Raw genomic sequence first — 23904 nt, forward strand, 5'->3', positions numbered from 1 at the left:
ATCTTAGTATCTGAGCTTATCATACCCTGGTTCTTCTCACCATCTTCATCTTTCACGTTTTCGTCATGTGGAAGAACACTAGATGCTTCCTCCTCCTTGTCAACAACCACCTTCTTTAGTTTCTCAAGTTCAGCCCTCTATTTATTCATAATCTCATTAGCTTCATCAAGAAGCTTTCCTATCTGTTGAATCTCTTCATCTTTTTGTTTGAGTTTCTTCTCTAGGTTTTCCTTCTTCACATTTGTCTCATCATTTACCGAGATCACTTCATCCATTGTTGGAACCAAGCTATCCATGTACATACTTCATACATCTGAGCTCTTTGCCATCAACAAGATTCCACACTCTTCTTTCGCATCTTTAGTAAGGAGATTTGTCTCCCCCTTTGTCTTAACCTTGCAGTACTTTGCAATGTGGTCAGCCTTTACACAATTGTAGCACTTCCTCGATTTGCACTTGTTCACATAGTAGTCATGCTTGCCACACTTAAAACACTCAACTCTTGACTGATCTCCTCGGCCTTTCTCTTGTCCTCGGTCACGCTAATTCTGATGATCGATTTGTTCTTCACTGTCATCCTAAAAATTACCTCGGTCACGTCCACCTCATCCTCAACCTTCTCGTCCTCTGCCTCTAGGACCTCAGCTCTTAGTATTTCAAGTTTCATTCGAGTCAAACTGTACATGTAGTTCTTGGTCGAGAGGTTTAACTCGATCATCCCAACTTCTTCTCCTTTGTTCGTGGGCTTTTAATGACCCAACAAGTTCATCTACTATGAGAACTGACAAGTCCTTTGATTCTTCAATGGCACACACGATACTTTCGAAATATTCTGTGAGTGATCGCAAGATTTTTCCCACAACCCGGTTATGTGGCATTTGTTCTCCATTCCTGCCGGGTTGGTTGACCGCCTTCTTCATCCGAGTTATGTACTCGGTTACATGCTCTTTGGGTCCCATCCTCAATTGTTCAAACTCTCCTTTGAGAGCTTGTATTCAGACTTGTCATATGTGATTGTCACCTTTATACGCAACCTCTGATGTCTCCTAGGCTTCCTTTGTTGATACGACATTCACTATTTTTTTGAATCCCGACTCATCTACTGCATTGTAGAGAAAATACAATGCTTACCCATCTCTTGCATGTGATTTCTTCAACACAGTCATCTGTGCCACCGTCTGATGTTCATCACCATCGGGTTCAACGTACCCATCTTCCATCATATCCCAAATGTTTTGGGATCTCCATAATGCCTTTATTTGTAGGCACCAATTATCATAATTGGTTTTATGAGTTGTGGCACACTTATACCATTGACAACCTTTGTCATCTCTCTCACAAAACACTTAAGCACTCACTGTTTCCATCACGTTGTTTGACTCTCTCCCCTTCCTTTTTTTTCTCGGTACTCAAAGCATAAAGCTATGGTACCACTTCGTTAAAAAAATGTGACCCACACTATAATAATACTCTTCAATTTGCCCCTCAGATCATCCGACCCCAGACCGCTAACCCTAGACCTCGGACCCCCTAGACCCTCCAATCCTCCTGACCACCTGAACCCCTAACCTGGACTTAGAAAGGGTGTAGAAATAGTGTATCCACATTTTTTCTAGAAAGATGTAGAAAATGTGTATAAAGGGTTTACAAAGGGTGTAGAAAAGTGTAGAATGGTGTACAAAGGGTGTATAAAGGATTTACAAAGGGTGTAGAAAGTGTGTAGAAAGAATGTAGAAAGGATGTAGAAATGGTGTATAAATGGTTTAGAAAGAGTGTAGAAAGGGTTTAGAAAGGTTGTAGAAAGAGTGCAGAAAGAGTATAGAAAGGGTGTAGAAAGACTGTAGAAAGGTTATAGAAAGGGTGAAGAAAGTTGTAGAAAAAGTGTAGAAAATGTGTAAAAAGATGTAGAAAGGGTGTAGAAATAGTGTACAACTTTCCTACATTTTTCTACACCCTTTCTACATCCTTTCTATACTTTTCTACATCTTTTCTACAATTTTCTACACCCTTTGTACAACCTTTCTACACTCTTTCTAAATCATTTCTATATCATTTACACACCCTTTCTACACCTTCTTTACACCCTTTATGCACAATTTTTACATCATTTCTACACCCTTTCTACGCCCTTTATACAATCTTTCTAAACCCTTTCTACAACATTTCTACACCCTTTCTACACATTTTTTACACCATTTGTACACCTTTTTTACACCCTTTTGTAAACCCTTTGTACACCCTTTCACTTTAATATCATTTCCATCATCCATTCCAAGGACATAAAATACCGAACGTTCAGCCCTCTTCATAATGAGGACGAACGTAGGAACGAGACATAGAGATCTCCAGTTTCAGAATAGAATAAGACCGATTACAATAATATACCCTATATGACGAACATTATTTACCACGTGAATCAGTTGAATGAACTGACTCTCGTGAGTTCAGACCCACACTCAAGGAATAGAGTAAGTACGTAGGCTCTAAGCCGGATCCAAATGAATGTAGACACATCAAGACGTTAAAGAATCATATTTAGAATAATTCAATTATAGAAACCTAATGTCCGTCAATGACCGAACACGGTAAAAGGATTTACTGAATTAGGTTATAATGTATGAAATATATTAAACTTATATGATATGTGCTGTATGAGATATGAAAATTGATTATGATAGGAATTTTTATAAAGTTCTGAAGTTATGAAGTTATAAGTTAAGAAAAATGAGTTGAAATGTAAAAGATTCTGTATATGAGATTTCACTATGATAAAGTACGTTCGTCACTGAATGGTCATTTACCGTTCGGTTTTCCTGTTGAACATAGTTGAAATGGGATTCTTTCATTTGGAAAGAATTCTAGTTGAGGACGAACGCCCTCTATAATAATGCTATGTTTGAGCGTTCGGCCAAGCGTAGATGCCCCTGAGTGTTATGTGAGGAATTGAGCATCTTGTAAACATATAGTTGGATACTTAGTCATTCTTAACCCTATCTTCATCACCTCGTATTATATTTATTACTATCAATATTTCTATTATGAGTTTAAATCAGTAATGGGTCTCAACCCAAGCTCTCGTAATGAGTGTCGCTCGGTCTTATACCGAACGCTCGTAATCGTTTCTAATTTATCAAACTTGATGAAATAGCGTTCGTCCAAATTCAGTAAATCCTTTTACCGTGTTCGGTCATTGACGGACATTAGGTTTCTATAATTGAATTATTCTAAATATGATTCTTTAACGTCTTGATGTGTCTACATTCATTTGGATCCGGCTTAGAGCCTACGTACTTACTCTAATTCATTCATATTTCATTCCATACAATCATATCACCATCATGCATCAAAATCATTCAGTCAACTAAACGGACGTTCAGACAGTTCAACAGCAAACAAATCAAATTAAATTAAATAAGCTTCCCTTACTTGGATCTGTGAGTGAACGTCCTAAACGTAGGATTTTGGTTCGCCCGACTACAGCTTTCTACCCTCAATGATCACTTAACTCTTCCAACTAAATCGAACCACATAAAAATCAAGAATAACTTAGACTACACCCCTGCATGCAACCAGAACTTGGCTTTGCATGTAACAAAAGAACGAACGACTAAGGGGAGAAGACTTACCAGCTCAAACTTGAAACTCAATCGGTTCAAGATGAAGCTTGGGACGCCGGAAATGCTTCCACGGTGCCTGAACGGTGATCGGAGTAGAGAAAGGTGAGTTACAGTAGAGAGAAGGGGAAATTTCTAGAGAGAAGGAGGAGGAAAATGAAAGATCAGATTTTGGAAAGAGGGTGCATGCAAAGGAGAGTAAGCAGGGTTTTCAGAAAAATCATTTTTGTTTACCCCACGTCCAAACGGTCGTACACTCTCCTGTCGACACCTGCCATCCACTAACTGACTTTCGAAAATTCCATTCTTGACACCTGGCATTAGCGCATCAGAGTTTGGGTGTGTTTTTAATGAGTCTGAGCAGGGGTTTTGGGTTCGTTTTCCGAGGTCTGACAATAAATGATGTGCACGGCGGCGTGAATTATTGTACAAGTATAATTTTATTTAGGCTTAATTACCTACTTAGTCCCCATGTTCGGAGGTAATTTGCTGTTTAGTACCCGGTTTTAAAAATGTAGGCATTTGATACCTATGTTTTGAAATTTGTATCAATTGAATCCTACCCACTTAACGCCGTTATAAATCTAACGTTTTTCTGACTGTGTATGTGATTTGTGGACGAGCGTTTGATAACGCTCGCCCTGTGGACGCAAGTACGTACAGTGGACGCTCGTCCAGCGAAGCGAACGCCCAGTCAGGCAGAAGAGGACGCTCGTCCAGCGAAGCGAACGCCCAGTCAGGCAGAAGAGGACGCTCGTCCAACGAAGCGAACGCTCGTCCATAACCGCTCGTCCTTTTATTTAATAGTTTTACTTTAAAACTATAAATAAGTATTTCTTTATAATTTTTAATAATATTTGTCAACACTCGGGTTGTAAAAAAATGTGTTTTTATTGGTTTTCTATTATTTTCATTTTATTTCATTTTTTATCTTTTGTTTTATTCTATTTTTATGTATTTAGATTTTTGCTTTTAATTCAATTTCTATTTTTCTTATCTTCAATTTGTTTTAGTAGAGTTAATTAATCAAAATAATTAAAAAATTGAAAAATAAAATTAAAACTGAAAATAATTAAAAAATAAAATAAAATTGAAAAATAAAAAATAGAAAACGTGGAAAAGGGCGCGTATGGGATGCGTGTCTGGGTTGAGGCGACGGTGCTTCCGGTGGCTCAGATTGTCACCGACGAGGCCAAGTCGTGGTCTTGGCAGAGGTGGCGGTGGCCGGTTCCAGCCGAGGTGGCGGCAGCGTGCCTCCCAGCTTTACGGTTTTCCTGGTCCGAGAGAAAGAAACTTGGGTCTCTGGAGAGTGTGTGAGATAAGAGAAGGAGCTTACGGGAGGGTGTTGAATCTGAGTGGGTGAGGAATGGAAGGGAAGATACTGAACCCCTAGGAGATTCTAGGTTAGAAGCCACCCGGTGGGCCAAGCCCAGAACGAACGCACGTCATTTGGCCTTTTTCGAACGTTCGTCATTCAGCCTCATCTTCAAAACGAACGCTCGTCCCAAACGAGCGCTCGTCATTCGGTCTCCACTTCCCACATCTTCCCAACGAACGCTCGTCCATAACGAGCGTTTGTCAACCAGCCTCATCTTTCCAACGAACGCTCGTCCCAAACGAACGCTCGTCATTCGGTCTCTACTTCCCACATCTTCCCAACGAACGCTCGTCAGTAACGAGCGTTCGTCATCAAGCCTCATCTTCCCAACAAACGCTCGTCCCAAACGAGCACTCGTCATTCGGTCTCCACTTCCCACATCTTCCAACGAACGCTCGTCCATAACGAGCGTTCGTCATCCCGTCTCATCATCCCAACGAACGCTCGTCCATAACGAGCGTTCGCCATCCAACTTCATTTTCCCCACGAACGCTCGTCCCAAACGAGCGCTCGTCATTCGGCCTCCACTTCCCACATCTTCCCAACGAACGCTCTTCAATAACGAGCGTTCGTCATCCCATCTCATCTACCCAACGAACGCTGGTCCCCAACGAGCGCTCGTAGACTAGCCTCCTCTTCTCAGCGTCCGTTCGTCACATCATCCAATGAACGCTCGTCATCTACCTTCCTGTACTCAACGTACGTTCGTCGTATCACCCAACGAACGCTCGTCATTCAGTCTAATTTTCTCAACGTACGTTCGTCAACTCTCCCCAACGAGCGCTCGTGACTCTGAATCTTTTCCCAACGTACGTTCGGCCTTACCACGGACCGTTCGTTATCCAAGCTTTTCGACTGACCGTTCGACATTATTTTATTTTTATTTTGGTACCCCCATTTTTATTATTATTTAATTATTCATTTTCCTTTTTATTTATCTTATTTCATTTCATTTTTTTATTTTATTACTTTATTTTATTTATTTCTTTTAAATATCCACTTATTTCAAAAAATATATATATATAATAATTTTACTTATATACACATATAAAATAGAAAATTATTACAAAATTATTTAAAGGTTTAAGCGCACGTGTGACCGCTCGCGTTGTCCTTGTGCTAAAAACCTCTTCTTCTTTCTTATAAAAAATTATTACAAAAATATTTAAAGGTTTAAGCGCACATGTGACCGCTCGCGTCGTCCTTGTGCTAAAAACCTCTTCTTCTTTCTTATAAAAAATTATTACAAAAATATTTAAAGGTTTAAGCGCACGTGTGACCGCTCGCGTCGTCCTTGTGCTAAAAACCTTTTTTTCTTCTTTTCTTAAATAAAGTTTCAAAAAATACGTTTAAAGGTTGAACACTCGTGTGATCGTTCGCATCGTCCTAGTGTTCAATACTTTTCTCTCTTAGTTACGTAATATTAAACGAGGGTATGAGTGCTCGTGCGATCGTCCGCATCAGCCTAGCACTCAATACTCTCAAGTTTTCCTAAATAAGTAAATAACGGTATGAGTGCTCGTGTGATCGTCTGCATCGTCCTAGTGCTTAATATCGTTATTTCTCTTTTTTAAAAAAATAATAATTAAACATATTAAAATATCGTTTTAAAGGCATGAGTACTCGTGCGACCGTTCGCGTTGGCCTAGTACTCATTACCTTCTTTTTCTCAAAAATATAAAAAAACATAAAATCTCCAAAAATTAAAAACATCTGCTTTTTCAAACAACAAACAATCTCTTAACTAGAACTACGTAACCCTGATTTCTCATTTTGAATGAGAATACGTAGGAGCAAGGTCAATCCTTGTCGGGCCCAAAAAATTAAAAAATATGTTTTGTTTATTTAGAATTTTATTTTAGGGGATAATTAAACATTTTGAAAACCACATCATATTCGTGCATTTAGTTAAAGGTACTGCCTTAGGGCAGGCGTTGTGGGGTGCTAACACCTTCCCCACGTGTAACCGACTCCCGAACCCAATCTTTGGTTTTCGTGGACCGTGCTTTATCGTTTTGAGGTTTTTCCGTAGTTTTCCATAATAAACTATGGTGGCGACTCCAAATCTCTTCTTAAACTCGTTTTCTTTTTTGGATCGTCGTCCCGTCGCGATTCCGGTTGCGACAGATGGCGACTCCACTCGGGACGTTTAGAGAGTCGAGCCATTTAATTAGATGCGCGAATTCGATGTGGTTTTGCTTATGTGTTTTTCTTTCCCTTTTCTCTATCTATGCTTGATATTCGGAATAACTGCAATAACTGTGGAATATTGAACCCTAGGGTAGACAATATGTTTATATCTGCCTGGGAATTTTTCTGGTTGTTTTGCAGGTGAGGGTTTGGGTGTGCATAATTTTCTCCCTTCACACACACACTTTCGGCATATCATGAGTGGGGCCCTATACCCGGGTCTGAGCGTAGCTTGGAATTAGAGGAGTTGTGTAGCGGTGTCACTCTGGGATGTACTTCCTGTTTGGCTATCGTGAGAACTCCAGCTAGAGTCTGTTCTCTTCATATGTGTTTCCACACCTAGTTGATTACTCGACTGTTGCGGAAATGCTATGAAGGGGGCCATAGCTCTAGTAACCTTTGACCTTTAGGTTAAGGGAACCATCCTTGTGAGATTGCATATACTTGACCTTGAACTCAAAGCAGTGAACCTTTGTTAGGGCACGATGGGAGGAATATGTACTTCTGTAATCCTCACGCTATTCGTTTTTTTATAATGATATTACATTTCATACCATGCATGTGCTTTGTTTCGTCATGTTGTTTTATTATCATGCATCATATTCATACATCATTTAGTAACATGTTAATTTTAAGGGAAATCACAGGTACTTACTTGACTTCATACGAGATGGATGTTAACACAAGATCCGATGCTACACGGCACACCGACTCTTCCGATTTAAGAAAGAAGTATAGTCTAAGGACCCATGTTGGAAATTTGACCGGGCTAATAAACTTGGGCAAATCTTTTTTGGCTGCTTTGGCAAATGGGGCAATTGAAGACATCCCCAGGATGGTGTCGAATGCTGAAGCTAGTACTCATTTTCGTAATTCATCAGCGGAAATAGAATTGTTTATTAATCATTGTAAATGGTTGGTGGGAGAGATGAAATCTTTCATTGCCCGGGCGCGGGATTGATGTACATCATAATTGTGTTTTGTTCCTTAGACGATGTAATGGATCAAATTTTCTTTAAATAAAAGATAGGGGATGTTTGTTTGGTATCGGCTTGTGTTAATTTTCCATCAGTATTGTCATCGTTATCCTGTGATTTCCACTTATCACTAGCATGCATCATGTTTTCTTTTGTTTTGCATTTTTCATCCTTATCTAATTTAATTTAATAAAAATAATCATCAGTACAAGTGAGAGAACAACGGCAAGTTTTCCACGACATCCGTACAGGACCAGAGCTAACTCGAAGGTCATGGAGAATTGGGAGCAGTCACACGAATCTATTAAGGCTGATGTCAGCCAGTTGAAGGATCAAATGGCCCAGATTTTGGCGGCTCTCGAAGCCCTAAAGACTACGGGAGGGACGACGCCTGCACAAGTTGAGGGAAGTGCTCAATATTACCCTCCGTTGTTCAGTTCTGGGAGCCAATCTGTTCCGTTCCCAATGTATGGATTACCTCCAGGTTACACCCCACCTGTGGGAGAATACGCAGAAGGGGAGCAGGCTTCATTCTCTTTCCCTACCACTGTCAACATACCGCCAATCAGTACTCAGGGACCTGTTGTAATGTCCGCACCTATGGTAAATGAAGGAATGCATGCAAACATGTCGGATGGAATACGAGTAACTTCGGTGCCACCTGTGATTACCGGAGAGGGCTTTTCTACAGGGGCTGCACCACATACCTCGTTTCAGGGGGTAATTAGTAATGTCGATGGAGCAAAGGATAAACTTGAGAGCCTAGAGGCAAGATTGAGGGCTGTTGAGGGGTATGAAAGTTATGGATTCGGAGATGTTGCCAGATTGAGCTTGGTTCCTGGCGTCAGAATACCACATAAGTTCAAAGCGCCAGATTTTGAGAAGTATAAGGGAAATACATGCCCAAAGAGCCATCTAACCATGTTTTGCAGAAAGATGGCTGCATATGCTTATGACGAGCAGCTGCTCATCCATGTTTTTCAAGATAGTTTGGCTGGAGTGGCATTAAACTGGTATACTCATTTGGAGCCGACTCGAATTCGTTGTTGGGCGGACTTGGCTGATGCTTTTGTGAAACAATACATATACAATACCCATGTTGCACCAGATCGTTTACAACTGCAAAATATGTCAAAGAAGGACAACGAAACTTTCAAGGAATATGCCCAACTGTGGAGAGAGTTAGCTGCACAAGTCGAACCACCTTTGTATGATAGAGAAATGGTGGCAATGTTTGTGAACACTCTTCAGCCGCCATTTTACGAGCACATGGTCGGTAACGTGTCTGCCAATTTCGCTGATATCATTATAATAGGCGAAAGGATAGAAATTGGGGTTAAAAGTGGGAAAATTGCATACAGTTCGCCCGCAACTGCAAATTACAAAAAAACCAATTTCAATGCGGGAAAGAAGGAGGAAGGGGATGTGCATGCGGCATCGGCAATGCCTGTATGGAGAGGTCAAGCTCCCGCTCATAGCTTCCGACCATACTTGGGGCAACCCCCTCTTGCAGCTAATGCGGCGTTTGCTCATCAAGCCAGGCCTCAACAACAACAAGGGTATTATCAACCGCCATTGCCCCCAACTGATACTTGGAGGGCTGGGGCAATTGCAGGTCCAAATCAGAATGCGGGCCAAAATACTTACCCAAGAAGGAACCAATTTGTTAATTTCACCCCTATCCCTACAACTTACACAGAATTGTTACCCCAACTCGTCCAAAGGGGTTTGGTTGCTATTTGTCCAATGAAGCCCATGCAACCTCCGTATCCCAGGGGTTATGATGCAGAGGCCAAATGTAGTTACCATGGGGGAGGTGTTGGTCACTCAACTGAGAGGTGTCTGGCTTTTAAACACAAAGTACAGGCTCTAATCGACTCTGGGTGGTTAAAGTTTCAAGAAGATAAACCCAGCATTGAGACTAACCCGCTTTCTGGGCATGGGAGTGCCTCGACGAATGCCATCGAGGATGAAAAATATGAGTTGATAAGGGACGCGGGTGGAATCCGAAGTTCCAGAAAGTTTATCTTCAAGGCGCTGATAAAGGTGGGCCTTTTAAAAGGTGATTATGACGAGGATGTAACATGCGCGCTTCATCCGGATGATGGGCACTCTATTGAGGAATGTGGTGAATTTGAGTATGTTCTGCAAGACCTGCTGGATCGGGGTTTGATGCAAGTATGCTACAAGGATAAGGAGGGGGAAGTGTTTACACAGATTGGTGGAGAATCCGACGTAACTCTGCCTGAGCCGTTGGTGATCTATTTCACTAGAACCACCCCTGCGCCAGAGGCTGAAGAAAAGTCGTCTGTCATCATCCGGGCGCTGTCTCCCTTTCCTTACAAAACGAGAAGGCTGATGGAAGAAAGGAGAGAGCGCGGTCTAGCTCGTGTAGAAAGGCGTGAGCCCAGGGTGGAAAAGATTCGTATTCGTGACATCAAGGAGAAATTTCGTAGTGCTGGTTGGATCAACGCGGGCCATATAACAGCCGTGGAGGATGAAGATAGCTTTGAATGCTCAAGTTTCGTGCGGACCGGCTCCCCAGATGCACCACTCAACAATTGGAACTCTGAGTTTACCCGTGATGCTTAATTTGAATAAAATGTAATAGTTTTAATTAATCCTATAGCTTCACCCGGGGCTTTAGGATTCATGACTTACGGGTTGACGTTTAGTTTTGTGCTCAGCGTGATAATCGAATCGTGTTTGTTTTTATCATCATTTCGCATTAGTCATCTTTTTTCCTTTTTTATTTATTCCTATTTTTTCATAAATTTAAATAATGCAGATGTGACAATGAAAGTTTTGAAAATAACAATGTCGATATTCCTAATTTTGAACACCCTATCGATAATACGGAAGATGATTATGAAGATAATCCGGAACCCTCTCCAGAGTTCTTGAGATTAGTGGAACAAGAGTCTAAAGAGATAAAACCCCATATGGAGGAGGTTGAAGTACTCAACTTGGGAGAGGAAGAAGGATAAAGGAAGTAAAAATCGATACTGGCATGAAAAAGGAAGTGAGGGAAGGGTTGCAAGCCCTATTGAAGGAGTTTAAGGATGTGTTCGCTTGGTCTTACAATGACATGCCAGGTTTGGATACCGATATTGTGCAACACAAGCTCCCACTTAAACCGGAATACCTTAAAAAAAAAAAAAAAAGCAAAGGTTTCATGTGTTTATTCATTCATGCACCCTCATGACATTACATCATACATTTCATAATAAGCAAGGTATTTTGTTTGAAAAATCCTTTAGGCACAAGAGAAGTTGTGAAAAGGTTAATACAACATTTGCTTTTAAGTTTATTCGATGTTTTGCTAAGTGTTTACCAACGTTTCAGAAAGTTTCAAATCCAAGTTTTCTTCTGCGATACCGACCCTCTGCTTCGCAATGGTCGAATTCAGTTTTCGTTTTATGGCCCTCTGCTAAGCAATGGTCTAATCCCATCTCGTTGTTGTATTACTAGCCATCTGCTCGGCAATGGTCAATTTCAACTCGTTGCTTTGTATTGTTGACCCTCTGCATGGCAATGGTCGGATTTAAATTTCTGTTCTGTAAGTTTGGCCCTCTGCGAGGCAATGATCAAATCCAGGTTTTAGTTTTCTGTTATCGGCCCTCTGCATGGCAATGGTCGGATTTAAATTTCTGTTCTGTGAGTTTGGCCCTTTGCGAGGCAATGGTCAAATCCAGGTTTTAATTTTTTGTTATCGACCCTCTGCATGGCAATGGTTGGATTTAAATTTATGTTCTACGAGTTTGGCCCTCTGTGAGGCAATGGTCAAATCCAGGTTTTAGTTTTGTTGTTACTGGTACTCTACTTGACATTGGTTGTTTGGGCATCGTGACTTGAATTATTTTGTTCGTTTTCTTTCATGATTGAAACCCGGACAAAATTAGTGTCTTTATCTTTACTTAGCTTTACTTAAATAATACGAAAAGATTAAATTTTCATATTATTTAGTAATATCTAAGTAAAGAGGGGCAGCTGTCAACACTCAATTTTGTCCGGGTTGTAAAAAAATGTGTTTTTATTGGTTTTCTATTATTTTCATTTTATTTCATTTTTTATCTTTTGTTTTATTCTATTTTTATGTATTTAGATTTTTGCTTTTAATTCAATTTCTATTTTTCTTATCTTCAATTTGTTTTAATAGAGTTAATTAATCAAAATAATTAAAAAATTGAAAAATAAAATTAAAACTGAAAATAATTAAAAAATAAAATAAAATTGAAAAAAAAAAATAGAAAACGTGGAAAAGGGCGCGTATGGGATGCGTGTCTGGGTTGAGGCGACGGTGGTTCCGGTGGCTCAGATTGTCACCGACGAGGCCAAGTCGTGGTCTTGGCAGAGGTGGCGGTGGCCGGTTCCAGCCGAGGTGGCGGCAGCGTGCCTCCCAGCTTTAGGGTTTTCCTGGTCAGAGAGAAAGAAACTTGGGTCTCTGGAGAGTGTGTGAGATAAGAGAGGGAGCTTAAGGGAGGGTGTTGAATCTGAGTGGGTGAGGAATGGAAGGGAAGATACTGAACCCCTAGGAGATTCTAGGTTAGAAGCCACCCGGTGGGCCAAGCCCAGAACGAACGCACGTCATTTGGCCTTTTTCGAACGTTCGTCATTCAGCCTCATCTTCCCAACGAACGCTCGTCCCAAACGAGCGCTCGTCATTCGGTCTCCACTTCCCACATCTTCCCAACGAATGCTCGTCCATATCGAGCGTTTGTCAACCAGCCTCATCTTCCCAACGAACGCTCGTCCCAAACGAACGCTCTTCATTCGGTCTCTACTTCCCACATCTTCCCAACGAACGCTCGTCAGTAACGAGCGTTCGTCATCAAGCCTCATGTTCCCAACGAACGCTCGTCCCAAACGAGCGCTCGTCATTCGGTCTCCACTTCCCACATCTTCCAACGAACGCTCGTCCATAACGAGCGTTCGTCATCCGGCCTCATCATCCCAACGAACGCTCGTCCACAACGAGCGTTCGCCATCCAACCTCATTTTCCCCACGAACGCTCGTCCCAAACGAGCGCTCGTCATTCGGCCTCCACTTCCCACATCTTCCCAACGAACGCTCTACCGTAACGAGCGTTCGTCATCCCATCTCATCTACCCAACGAACGCTGGTCCCCAACGAGCGCTCTTCGACTAGCCTCCTCTTCTCAGCGTCCGTTCGTCACATCATCCAATGAACGCTCGTCATCTACCTTCCTGTACTCAACGTACGTTCGTCGTATCACCCAACGAACGCTCGTCATTCAGTCTATTTTTCTCAACGTACGTTCGTCAACTCTCCCCAACGAGCGCGCGTGACTCTGAATCTTTTCCCAACGTACGTTCGGCCTTTACCACGGACCGTTCGTTATCCAAGCTTTTCGAGTGACCGTTCGACATTATTTTATTTTTATTTTGGTACCCCCATTTTTATTATTATTTAATTATTCATTTGCCTTTTTATTTATCTTATTTCATTTCATTTTTTTATTTTATTACTTTATTTTATTTATTTCTTTTAAATATCCACTTATTTCAAAATATATATATATATATAATAATTTTACTTATATACACATATAAAATAGAAAATTATTACAAAAATATTTAAAGGTTTAAGCGCACGCGCTCGCGTTGTCCTTGTGCTAAAAACCTCTTCTTCTTTCTTATAAAAAATTATTACAAAAATATTTAAAGGTTTAAGCGCACATGTGACCGCTCGCGTCGTCCTTGTGCTAAAAACCTCTTCTTCTTTCTTATAAAAAATTATTACAAAAATATTTAAAGGTTTAAGCGCACGTGTGACCGCTCGCGTCGTCCTTGTGCTAAAAACCTTTTTTTCTTCTTTTCTTAAATAAAATTTCAAAAAATACGTTTAAAGGTTGAACACTCGTGTGATCGTTCGCATCGTCCTAGTGTTCAATACTTTTCTCTCTTAGTTACGTAATATTAAACGAGGGTATGAGTGCTCGTGCGATCGTCCGCATCAGCCTAGCACTCAATACTCTCAAGTTTTCCTAAATAAGTAAATAACGGTATGAGTGCTCGTGTGATCGTCCGCATCGTCCTAGTGCTTAATATCGTTATTTCTCTTTTTTAAAAAAATAATAATTAAACATATTAAAATATCGTTTTAAAGGCATGAGTACTCGTGCGACCGTTCGTGTTGGCCTAGTACTCATTACCTTCTTTTTCTCAAAAATATAAAAAAACATAAAATCTCCAAAAATTAAAAACATCTGCTTTTTCAAACAACAAACAATCTCTTAACTAGAACTACGTAACCCTGATTTCTCATTTTGAATGAGAATACGTAGGAGCAAGGTCAATCCTTGTCGGGCCCAAAAAACTAAAAAATATGTTTTGTTTATTTAGAATTTTATTTTAGGGGATAATTAAACATTTTGAAAACCACATCATATTCGTGCATTTAGTTAAAGGTACTGCCTTAGGGCAGGCGTTGTGGGGTGCTAACACCTTCCCCACGCGTAACCGACTCCCGAACCCAATCTTTGGTTTTCGTGGACCGTGCTTTATCGTTTTGAGGTTTTTCCGTAGTTTTCCATAATAAACTATGGTGGCGACTCCAAATCTCTTCTTAAACTCGTTTTCTTTTTTGGATCGTCGTCCCGTCGCGATTCCGGTTGCAACAATATTTAATGTTTATAAATAATAAATTTATGATTTTATAAATTTATGATTTTATGATTATCTAATTTATAATATTATAATTTTAAATAACTTTAAAAATTATTTTCATGACTTTTTATATTTAATAAATACTACATGAAAGTCTTTTGCAATAAATGTGAGGATACATAAGTCATAACAAACAAATTAAACTAAAGATACTCAAGGTATAAAACTTTTTAACACTCACTAAATCACAAAAATTTAATAACATTTCATTGAAAGTATCTAAATTTATTCATAATTTAAAATTTAATTAAACTTTAGTGATTAAATTTTTGGCTTAATTACCTACTTAGTCCCCATGTTCAGAGGTAATTTGTTGTTTAGTACCCGGTTTTAAAAATGTAGGCATTTGATACCTATGTTTTGAAATTTGTATCAATTGAATCCTACCCACTTAACGCCGTTATAAATCTAACGTTTTTCTGACTGTGTATGTGATTTGTGGACGAGCGGTTATGGACGAGCGTTCGCTTCGTTGGACGAGCGTCCTCTTCTGCCTGACTGGGCGTTCGCTTCGCTGGACGAGCGTCCACTGAACGTACTTGCGTCCACAGGGCGAGCGTTATCAAACGCTCGTCCACAAACGCTCGTCCACAAATCACATACACAGTCAGAAAAACGTTAGATTTATAACGGCGTTAAGTGGGTAGGATTCAATTGATACAAATTTCAAAACATAGGTATCAAATGCCTACATTTTTAAAACCGGGTACTAAACAGCAAATTACCTCCGAACATGGGGACTAAGTAGGTAATTAAGCCTAAATTTTTTTAGTGTAGATTGTTTTTCACATATTATTATATTTACCTTTTGTCAGAACCAGTAAAATCAAAAGTCAGAAACCAGTAAAATCCAAGCTTGTGTCGTTAGTGGAATTCACGTGTCAAGAGGGAGGCTCGACACTCAGATGACGAACGCTAGGTGTCAAGCGAAGGAGACCCGTAAATCAGTCAGTGGAAAGTAGGTGTCGACAGATGAGGGGATGTCCGTTTTGAAGTGTGAAGCAAAACTTGGATTTTTCAGAAAAACCTACCCCACTCTCTGCATGCACCCTCTTTCCAAAATCTGATCTTTCATTTTCCTCCTTCTTCTCTCTAGAAAACCCTCCCTTCTCTCTACTGTAACTTACCCTTCTCTACTCCGATCACCGTTCAGGCACCGTGGAAGCATTCCCGGCGTCCCAAGCTTCATCTTGAACCGATTGAGTTTCAAGTTTGAACTGGTAAGTCTTCTCCCCTTAGTCGTTCGTTCTTTTGTTACATGCAAACCACGTTTTGGTTTCATGCGAGGGTGTAGTCTAAGTTATCTTGGTTTCTTATTGTTTGGTTTAGTTTGGAAAAGTTAAGTGATCGTGAGGGTAGAAGTTGTAGTCGGACGAACCAAGAACCTACGTTTAGGACGTTCACTCATGGATCCAGGTAAGGGAAGCTTATTTAATTTAATCTGTATGTTTATTGTGTTGTATGAACGATCGTTAATGGACTGAAATGAAAATAATGCATGATGGTTAATATGTTGGATTGTATGAATGTTGATATGAGTGTTATGTGGAGTATGATTTATTAGAATGATATAGATTGTACGAAGAATGCAAATTGATTTTGATATGAATTTATAAAGTTATGAAATTATGTATTAAGACATGAGTTGGAGATAAATGAGATCTGAATATGAAATCTTTACTATGATAAAGTACGTTCGTTACTGAACGGTCATTTACCGTTCGGTTTTTCTGGTGAACATAGTTAAAATGGGATTCTTTCATTTGGAGAATTCTAGTTGAGGACGAACGCCCTCTTGTAAAAGTGCTATGTTTGAGCGTTCGGCCAAGCGTAGATGCCCTTGAGTGTTATGTGAGGAATTGAGAATCTTGTAAACATATATTTGGATACTTAGTCATTTTTAAATCCTAGCTTCATCATCTCTTAATATATTTATTACTATTAATATTTCTATTATGAGTTTAAATCAGTGATGGGTCTCAACCCAAGCTCTCGTAATGAGTGGCGCTCGGTCTTATACCGAACGCTCGTAATCGTTTTTAATTTATCAAACTTGATGAAACAACATTCGTCCAAATTTAGTAAATCCTTTTACCGTGTTCGGTCATTGACGGGCATTAGGTTCCTGTATATGATTGATTCTAAACTATGGTTATTTAACGTTCTAATGTGTCTACGTTCATTGGATCCGGCCTAGGGCCTCTGTACTTACTCTATTCTTTGACTGTGGGTCTGAACTCACGAGAGTCAGTTCATTTAACTGATTCACAATGTAAATAACGTTCGTTACATATTATATATATTTTACCCGGGATTATTCTTGAATCTAAAAGTAATTCTCTTAGTCTTATTCTATTCTGGAGCTGGAGACCTATCTGTCTCGTCTCAAGTGTTCATCCTCGTTCTGGGTGAGGATTGAACATTCGGTTTCTGGTGTCTTTATAAACCTTTGAACAAAGATGAATTTGAGAAAAGTGATAATGAAGGATGGAATTGAAAATGATTATGAATGAAATGATATGAAGTTGGACTAGCGTTCCGGGGAGGAACGACTCATGGATGAATATTGATATCGTAAAGTATGAATGTGGACAAAGCTTAGCTGGCGATTCATCCTGATGTTCCGTGAGTACTCGTCCTCACGTAGAGGGGAGTAGGTCATGTGTGGGAACGACAGGAGGTCCTAGTCCTTAGGGGTACTTTGGACGGAACGGACTAACCTCGGGTGGCAGCTGATGAGAATTCCAGTTACTACATCACCCGGGTGCACGAACGTCGTAGCTACACAGAATTCATACAGTCCGGACAATCGGTCTAGTATCAGGGTTTGATTTGAATTATTTATTGGAATGTGTTTGAATATGCTTGCATATCAAAATGTATGTTATTACTTGAATTAAATTACATAAGCTTACCCTGTGTTTTCTTTGTGTTGTCTTGTCCTTGTACGTCCGTCTTGTCTTTGCAATGATCATCCGTGTGGATGTGAGCAGATGGAGACGCACTACTGGAAGAGGCGCTGGAAGAAGGAAATTTGGAGGAAGAGAACCTCGTCGACGTGGAAGTTAAGGCCGAACCGTAGTACGTTCGGTTAGTAGTATAGTTAGTTAGTATAAGGTGTCGTTCGGTCACCTTTTTCTTTTTAGAAGTAACCGTTCAGTAAACTTTCTTTTTGTAAACCGTTCGGTCTAGTCTTGTTATCTTGTGAAGTTAAGTTTATAACTTTTTGTAAGGCCGATCGGTCGTGATCGTTCGTTGTTAGTGTAAGACTGAACCGATACGTTAATTAATGTGATTATTCTATTGTATGGTTTATTACTGTATTTATGGGATGCTACACCTTTATAAGTCTAATACATATATTATCATTAAATTTTATTATAACTAATATATATATATATATATATATATATATATATATATATATATATTTATTATTATATTTACCTTTACATCATGATTTTTATTCAAACTTAATTATAAATTTAAAATTTATTTTTTTAATATTATTTAAAATAAAAAGCGATGTAAAATATCCTAAGTGAGATTTATTTCCCAAAACACCCTTGTGGTTGAGTTTTATAAAGGGTCTATGACACTGCCCAACGGTGAGAAGAGATGGATGTGTTACTGAAGGTGGCAATCCAGTTACCCATATTTTGCCCACACATCAACCACAACCCGACCCGCGAACGTTGTTCCACGGAGCTACGTTTTTCCCATTGGAACAACGCCAACGCAGAGAAGTTCAACCAGCGCCGCCGGACGCTCCATGAAATCGAAGAGGAAATTTGCCGCACTCGCCGCAACATCGCCGCAGATAACATCATTAACACTGTCACTACTGCCGCTGTTTCCCCCACTTCCGAAACTTTTAAATCTCTCGGAACCCCCTCTGCACCGTCGCAACCTTCGATTCTGGGGAAAAAATCGAAATACTCTAAACCACCTCCAAAACCGAAGTCCTTGCTTGATTGGCATCCCGTGGTTTCACGAGTCGAGAGACTTGAGTTTCAACCGGGGCCGGAAAATGTGAAAATCGGTGAGGATGGAGTGTCTTACGTGGTCGAAGGCGCACCGTTCGACTTCAGGTTCAGTTACACGGAGACCCCGAAAACGAATCTGGTGAAATTGCGCGAGCCGCCATTCGCACCGTTTGGACCGCCAACCTTGCCACGGCCATGGACAGGGCGGAACCCAGTACCGCCGAGCCAGACAACTGTGAGGGAGTTCCACTTGCTCGATCCGCCGCCATCAGATGAGAAGGGAGCTGAACTAGTCCGTTTGGCCATGCCGATTTGGGAGTCGAGGGAGGAGGTGTTGGGAGAACCGTTGAGTAAGGATGAGATCAATCGCTTAGTTAAGAGGGCGGAGAAATCTTCGCGCCAACTACATATTGGTATTTTCTTTTATGTATTACAGCTGATGTTTTGTTTTTAATTTTATAAAATATTTTAATTTGATGTCTGTGTAAAAATGATCAACCTGTTAGAAATAAAGTTCCGGATTTACCAATTATTCATCTACAACTTAAAGGTTGACACCACTTAATATACACATTGAAAGAGTAAAAGTGATAGGTTCAAAGGTTATATGACATGATGAAAAGAGAGATAAAAAAGGAAAAATAAGTATGTAAATAGTCCTTCATGAAATGAAGGTGAATGTGAATCATTACTCAGTTTCACATTATTTCAGTGTTTATCCTTTGGTGACAGATATGATAATTTGATTGTTATTGGTGTATGTATCCGAATCCTTATGGAGCCCTCCCTTGTACAGGGCTCGCTTGTGTGAAACAAGTGTGTAATAGGTGTCCATAAAATCAAGGTGTATGTGAATCATTCCTCAGTTAAACATTATTTTAGTGTTTTCCTTTCATGACAAATATGATAATTTGATTGTTATTGGTGTATGTATGCAAGTCCTTATGAAGGGCTCCCTCGTGTTTACCATCTGTGTTTTTCAATTTATATTACTTTGTTTCAAAAGTTTGTATGAATCTAATGGACAATAATACTTAGATGCAATTCTCCAATTGTTTTTAAGTCTATCGATAAATTTCTTCATAATTATTTATTAGAGAGAAAAAATGTGCATCTTTCACGAGTTACAGGTCAGGACAGAAGTTTTATAAAACATGAAGTGCTTAATTTGATTTTAGTTTATGATTGAAACTCAATTTATTTATTTAGTTTTTCTCTGGTAAGGGCATACCGGAAAATTTGTTGAAGAGTTTTACCTTAGGTGTTTATGCACTAAGACGTGATATTTAAAGTTGGTTTGATGCTTGTGGTAAAATCTTAATTTTCATTATAGGACAATACGAAAAGCACTTTTAAAAAAATTGAATTTAAGCTTTGTGCTTTCAAGAAACCTTACTTGTAAAAGATTATTTGACATGGAAAGAGGAGTGGAAAATAGTTTATGCTGGATGAGAGTGAGGGGATCACTTTTATGTACTTAACTGGTTATTGGGAATGGTAAATATACTTTTGTTGCACTCAAATTTCTGATTTAGGCAGGGATGGTTTGACACATAACATGTTGGAAAACATACATACATATTGGATGAGGAGCACTGTGTGCAAGATAAAATGCAGAGGAGTGTGTACCGTCGACATGGATAATGTGTGCCAGCAGTTAGAGGTTTGTTTTTTCAGTTTGTAATCTCTTATACTTTGCTTGCTTCCCTTACCACTTAAATGAATATATGCCTTTTACGCTTTGAGAATCCACTGGGAATAAGAAACTCATCTTGTGTGCTGTGACATGTTGTGTGGTTTTGCCAGGAAAGGACTGGGGGGAAAATCATTTACCGACATTTTGGCACAGTGTACCTTTTCAGGGGGAGAAACTACAGCTATGAAACACGACCACAATTTCCTCTTATGTGGTGGAGACCAGTGTCTCCAGTATATCCTAAGCTGATTAAACGAGTTCCAAAAGGTTTAACACTTGACGAAGCAACTGAAATGCGTCAAAAGGGAAGGGTCTTGATGCCCATCCGCAAACTAGGTAGATTGTTTTGGAGATTCATTACAATTTAACTATTCTTGTTCTTTCTTCAAACTAACATGTCCCTATCATTTTATTGTTGCAGCAAAAAATGGTGTATATTGGGACCTTGTGACTAATGTCAGAGAGGCATTTGAACAATGTGACCTTGTGCGAATAAATTGCCAAGAACTAAATACAAGTGACTATAAAAAGATTGGAGCAAAACTAAAGGTATAACCATGTTCACTTAAACTTTGAATTCAACGTTGAAGATAATAGGCATTGACTTATGTAATGTAAATTTTTCAATGATGCTATAATAAACATCTTTTTCTAACATATGTTCATTGACTCTAGGATCTTGTTCCATGTATATTGCTTTCATTTGAAGATGACCACATACTTATGTGGAGAGGACCAAATTGGAGGCCCTCTTTACCAAATCCCAGAGATGATGACACAAAAGCCACTAAAATTATCGTTGACAGTGGAAATTCCAATAAATTGACTCTAGGTGTCCGAAAATTATCAGCGACGTGTCTACAAAACAATAGAACTGAGCATCTATGCAGTGAACCTCTTGACACAAGGATTTTATCTAATTCAGATGATTTGAGTTTGCACAAAACTGTGCTTTGTCTCACAGAAAATAGCAATCCACCTGTGTCTGATGTTTCTGGTGCTGCTTCACTCCCTATGAAAACATGTGAAGTTGAAATCACAGAAGATGTCATGGCCTTTTCTTGCACACCACAAATGGTACCGGGTACTAATAAAAGTTCTGCCAGCATTGTAGCAGATCCTCATTCAAACAACTTTCTTGATGGTTCAGAAGCAGATGTTAGTGAGCCATCAAGTTGTGCACCTTGTACAGAAGGACTTTTATTGCTGTTGGACCAAGCTGTTGAGCAAGGCTGTGCTCTTGTTTTAGATGATAAATTTTTGGATGACGACTACATTTATCAAACCACTATGGCTTTTTCTAAATCAACTCCACCCGAGCCTCTTTATAAACTGTCAGACAGGTTATGATAGTAAGAAGTCACAAGATTTGAAGTGAAGAGTCAGAATCCTTGTAAGTTCTATCTCAAATTTCTATTTGTATTAGTCATTTGTTTTCTGTGCCACTAGAGTAGGTTTTCTATTTCCACTTGTATAAAAGGTGTCTAATATAAACATTTTGGAAATAACACTACTCCTTTAGTACATAATTACTTGTCTTGTGTTGACATTTAAATTTGTTCTAATAATTTATTCTAAATATTTGTTTTTAAGTCTTTAGGCAGCATTTAGTTTTAGATGATGAGATTTAGAAAAAAAGAATGAAAGAAAAGGGGGTTTTCCATTAGAAATAGCCTAAGAGGGAATTATAATAGAGTGTTTAATCCTGCACCTCCAAGGATTTCATCATGCACCTCAAACTTTCTAAAATGCCCCTAATTAATAGGTGATTTAAAAGTTTAATTTTTTATTGTTGACAATTTCTATGCGTAGCCTTGATTCCACCTCCATTTTATTCCAATCACCAAACATGCATTCGTGTTACACTTCTGCATCCCTTCACTCTTGCACCCTTGCATCCCTGCACCTCATTTCATCTTTATAAAAAAATGGTTTAATGTCTCCGTAGATCCCTATTTTGGTCATGAATTTCAAATAGGTCCTCTTAGGTCCTCTTTCTTTTCGGCGTATCAATTGAATTCTTGTTTTTGTAAAATTAAATCAATTACAGGCCTACCGTTAAATTGGACAAACGACCGTTACAGTATTGGTTACGTGGCATGGTCATTGCAGTTACTAAGTAGACGTGGCATTTAAAAGCATTTTTGTATTAAATAAAGAAGAAGGAACAGAAGTATAATCAGTTTTGGGTAAGGGTATACTTGGAAAAAAGAAAAAATTAAAGGGCAAGACGTTTTAATTGAGGAATGCAATTGAGATTGGGGAAACAAATTGGGGGTTTTTATTATTAGGGTTCGCGTGAGGGAAGAAAAATCGCGATCTTTGTTTGAGCTGAAGTGGCAAGGTTCGTCGGTGAAGAAGTAGTTGGAAGCGGCAGAGTGCATGCAGGGGTTCGTGTCTCGGTAGGTCAGGTGTGGGTCCTTTATTGATGAGAAACTACAATATTCGGTGCTGGTCCCCCAAAGCAACCCAAGAACCAATCATGCCATCATCACAATTATCTGAAGTGTGTATGAATGACCAGGAAGCTCAACTATAGATGTATGTATAAATGACAATGATGCCAAGTTTAAGGATCTTATTATATAATAGTCTAAGGAACAATGTTTATGGTTTTACTGCTATGTAATTTAATGAATGACAATGATGCCAACTATGTATGGTTTTGGATGTATTACAATGTTTTGGATATATTAGAATTTCCTTCTTTGACGTCTTATATATTACAATGACCAGGAACTGTATTTCCATTGCTGTATCATTAAAGCATAAGTACCGTTTTTTAATAGTTTGGTGGGCACAGTTATGTTTAAAAATTTTTGCAGGTCTTATATCTGATACTGTATATGTTAGGGTATAAGGTGGGAGGTAATGAGAAGGAGAAGAAAGGTAGGAGGGAAGCGAGGCCGAATGGTATCGATCGTAAAGGTCGAACGTTGGAAGGCAGGGAGCACATGTTAGGGGCTGGAAAGTGTACAAGAGAAGAAGGTGTAGGAGGGAGAGAGAGGGGGACCGAACGGTAGAAGGTGGGGTGCTATGTGACCGAACGGTAGAGGGAGGACGACCAGACCGAACGGTCGGGAACAGGGAGGTAGTTGGATGAGCGATAGAGGAGGGTGGACGACCAGACCGAACGGTCGTGAGTAGGGACGTAGTTGGACGAGCGGTAGACGAGGGAAGACGACTAGACCGAACGGTAGATGGTGGGGAGCTATGTGACCGAACGGTAGAGGGAGGACGACCAGACCGAACGGTCGGGAACAGGGAGGTAGTTGGACGAGCGATAGAGGAGGGTGGACGACCAGACCGAACGGTCGTGAGCAGGGAGGTAGTTGGACGAGCTGTAGACGAGGGAGGACGACCAGCTCCAGAA

The 23904-nt window shown here is 39.7% G+C and overlaps 2 protein-coding genes across 4 annotated transcripts; both read left to right on the plus strand.

The window, feature by feature from the left end:
* Positions 1-9287: 9287 nt before the first annotated feature.
* Positions 9288-10751, plus strand: LOC148206413 (uncharacterized). Its single transcript, XM_088107843.1, has one exon. The coding sequence runs from the start codon at positions 9288-9290 to the stop codon at positions 10749-10751; it is 1464 nt and encodes a 487-aa protein (XP_087963969.1).
* A 7711-nt stretch (positions 10752-18462) lies between these two features.
* LOC148206414 (CRS2-associated factor 1, chloroplastic-like) lies at positions 18463-23252 on the plus strand. Of its 3 annotated transcripts, none has more exons than XM_088104283.1 (6): positions 18463-19248; positions 20371-20498; positions 20642-20867; positions 20953-21080; positions 21207-21924; positions 22582-23252. In XM_088104283.1, the coding sequence occupies exons 1-5, from the start codon at positions 18468-18470 to the stop codon at positions 21879-21881; spliced, it is 1938 nt and encodes a 645-aa protein (XP_087960409.1). In that variant the 5' UTR covers positions 18463-18467; the 3' UTR covers positions 21882-21924; positions 22582-23252. The 3 variants fall into 3 exon arrangements, with proteins under 3 accessions (XP_087960409.1, XP_087960410.1, XP_087960408.1); XM_088104284.1 differs by having other exon boundaries at positions 22823-23252; XM_088104282.1 differs by lacking the exon at positions 22582-23252 and having other exon boundaries at positions 21207-22060.
* The last annotated feature ends 652 nt before the right edge of the window (positions 23253-23904 follow it).

This window comes from Vigna umbellata, chromosome 1, assembly GCF_029865625.1.
Source record: "Vigna umbellata cultivar VRB3 chromosome 1, Vumbellata_1.0, whole genome shotgun sequence".
Classification (NCBI taxonomy): domain Eukaryota; kingdom Viridiplantae; phylum Streptophyta; class Magnoliopsida; order Fabales; family Fabaceae; genus Vigna; species Vigna umbellata.